Genomic DNA, 2500 nt, shown 5'->3' with positions numbered 1-2500 from the left:
TGAGGGGTGCCTGTTAATCCCGTAACTGATTGATTAGAACATGGGGAGCATCCTCGGTGGATTGCTATTCTACTGTGGTTGGTTGATTGGAAATGCAAGGCTGGATTCTGCAGAGTATATAAAGGAAACTTAGAAGTTGACACTTTGCCCCTTTGCTTGTTAGATTTTTTTGTTGTATTTCTTCAGTCGTACATTTTTGCAATTGTTGTCATGACCTGGATGAAATTAAAACTATTGTTTTCTCTTTTTTTCCCTGCAAGTTCACCTCCTGTTCGATTTGGAAAAAAAATCATGTTTTTTACTGACTTTGTGCCCACTCAGCACTCACACAGGGGCGCCAATTTATGTCCATGCTTCTGGGTGAGCAACGCACGCGCGCACAGTGCACATGCATGCGCGGCCTGTGCCAATATAGTTTTGGGTGCCTCGGGGCTAAAGCACCCAGGTGAAATGACGAGCAACCATCACAAACTCATCACAAAAAAAAAAAAATAATCCAAAAAAGGTTACCTTTTTTTTTTTTTTTTTAACTTTAATGCGGTTAATTCAGTTCATTTGGTACAAAAGATGTAGTCCATGAAGTGAAGATGTCGAAGGTTTTTTCTTTTTTTGTGATGAGGTTGTGATGGTGCTCGTCATTTCCCCTGGGTGCTTTAGCACCGAGGAACCCACAGTATCGACGCCCTTGCACTCACACATCCACTTTGTGACACTCGATATGCTTTGGAACCCTGCAATGACCCCCTGAAATACCAAAACACACAAGAAAAAAAAAAGAAATTGCCCCCACACATTTCCAGTCAGCACTAATCTGCATAGACACACTGTCATCCAGTGTGATGTGGCACTTCCTGAACGGGGGGGGGGGGGGGGCGGGGGGCAGGGTGGGGGTTAGAGGCCTCAGGGAAGAACATTCAGAGATGGCACGCTGTGCAGGCGGTGATGGCTCCTTGCCGTCGCTACGACAGCGGCTTAGCGAAGACGTGGTCTTGTGCATGCGAGAGGCAGCCGAGGTCTGTACAGTACACCTCTCTTATTGGCTCTGCCAGCGTACAGGGCTTTGACGGGGGAGAAATATGGCAGCCTGTAATCTTCTCGCCGCAGCCAAGCCTCGCAGCTACAGGGGGCCATAACGCTCTGAACTGCATGTCTAGAATTCTTCATCTTCCATCAGCGTAGCAACACTGTGTTCGGTGGTGTAAACTCTAAACTTTGGGATTGCCTTGCTTGTGATTTATTTAAAAAAAAGTCAACCCTCTTTTCTCCCCAATGTAGTCGTTATGCCAATTAATTCCTCCCCACACACGTGTGTGTTGTCACTGCTGTTGTATCCTACTGACTCACCTACCTTCCATCCCCTGAATTTGTCTGTTTCACATTCTCAGAAGTACATTCTGTACACTGTTGACACATGAAATGATGCATTTGACATCAAAGTTTAGTGATGTCAACATTCTGATACTTTTACGACCCATGTTCTTTTCTTTTGCTGCACCTGTCTGCTGCTCTGGGTTTATGACATGATGTACTTAGAAGCCTATACTGTAAATGTATAAAATACCTTCTTAGTGTCTTACGTAATTACAAACGCACACTTGCATGTGCCGACTCATGCAAGCGGTACACATCACAAATGCACTGCACAGACTCATAAACACAAAAAACGTAGCACATTAAAAAGCATGCATAGTTTATGCGATAGTTTGGATTGGCGGGACAGTGGATCTGACACTATAAAGTCACAAAATGTGAAAAATATTCACACACAAAATATTGAGGAATTGAATTTCTTGGCCTTCTGGCAGTATGTACAAGACATTTGCCACTGATTGGTGCAGTGGTTTGCGAGATTAGCAATAAACAGACAGACAGACACACGCACGCACGCACGCACGCACGCACGCGCACACGTACACGCGCACACGCACACACACACACACACACACACACACACACACACACACACACACACACACACACACACACACACAGGGGCGAAAACTGAATCTCCCTCCTTGCCTTGGGCCTGGTGGTAATATAAGGGAATGTGAAAAACAAATTGATGAAACTGTTGTTTCAACCCATGTGCTGTTGCTGTGACAACGGTTGAGAAGTAAAACCCTCCATATTTAGAGAGGACATCGACACAGGAGCACAGAGACAGGAGGTATGAGGGGAGGAAGGATAACAGACAGAAGGTATGAGGGGAGGAGAAGGACAAACCGGTTTGGTGTTGCTCTCCAGGACCTCGTCTTCAAAGGGCTCTAGACGGATGTCCTGTAGGACACACATAGAGGTCTGTTACAACACTATACACACTGAAACATACATTAACCACTTCAGCCCTATATACATTTTGGCCATTTTTTAATACATTTGAAAAATTTGAAATGGGACATTCTGCATAATGAGTGATTTTTCTTTTGGTACTTAAAGTACAATTTGATGCCAATTATTTTGTACGTTTGCTCAAGTACATTTTGAATTACGTTTTGAATTA

General features: G+C 44.3%; 1 protein-coding gene across 1 annotated transcript in view; it reads right to left on the bottom strand.

The window, feature by feature from the left end:
• necab1 (N-terminal EF-hand calcium binding protein 1) overlaps positions 1-2500 on the bottom strand; it is a gene marked incomplete at both ends in the record, with an annotated part of 47707 nt that overhangs the window by 7556 nt on the left and 37651 nt on the right. Inside the window, one exon of the mRNA XM_084081070.1 lies at positions 2224-2277. Coding sequence (XP_083937196.1) covers positions 2224-2277 — 54 coding nt within the window. The remainder of the gene's footprint in view (positions 1-2223; positions 2278-2500) is intronic.

Source organism: Gymnoscopelus microlampas (assembly GCF_963454915.1).
Source record: "Gymnoscopelus microlampas genome assembly, chromosome: 15".
NCBI lineage: Eukaryota > Metazoa > Chordata > Actinopteri > Myctophiformes > Myctophidae > Gymnoscopelus > Gymnoscopelus microlampas.
The sequence above is the reverse complement of the archived record's forward strand: the minus strand, read 5'-3'. Positions and strand labels throughout refer to the sequence as shown.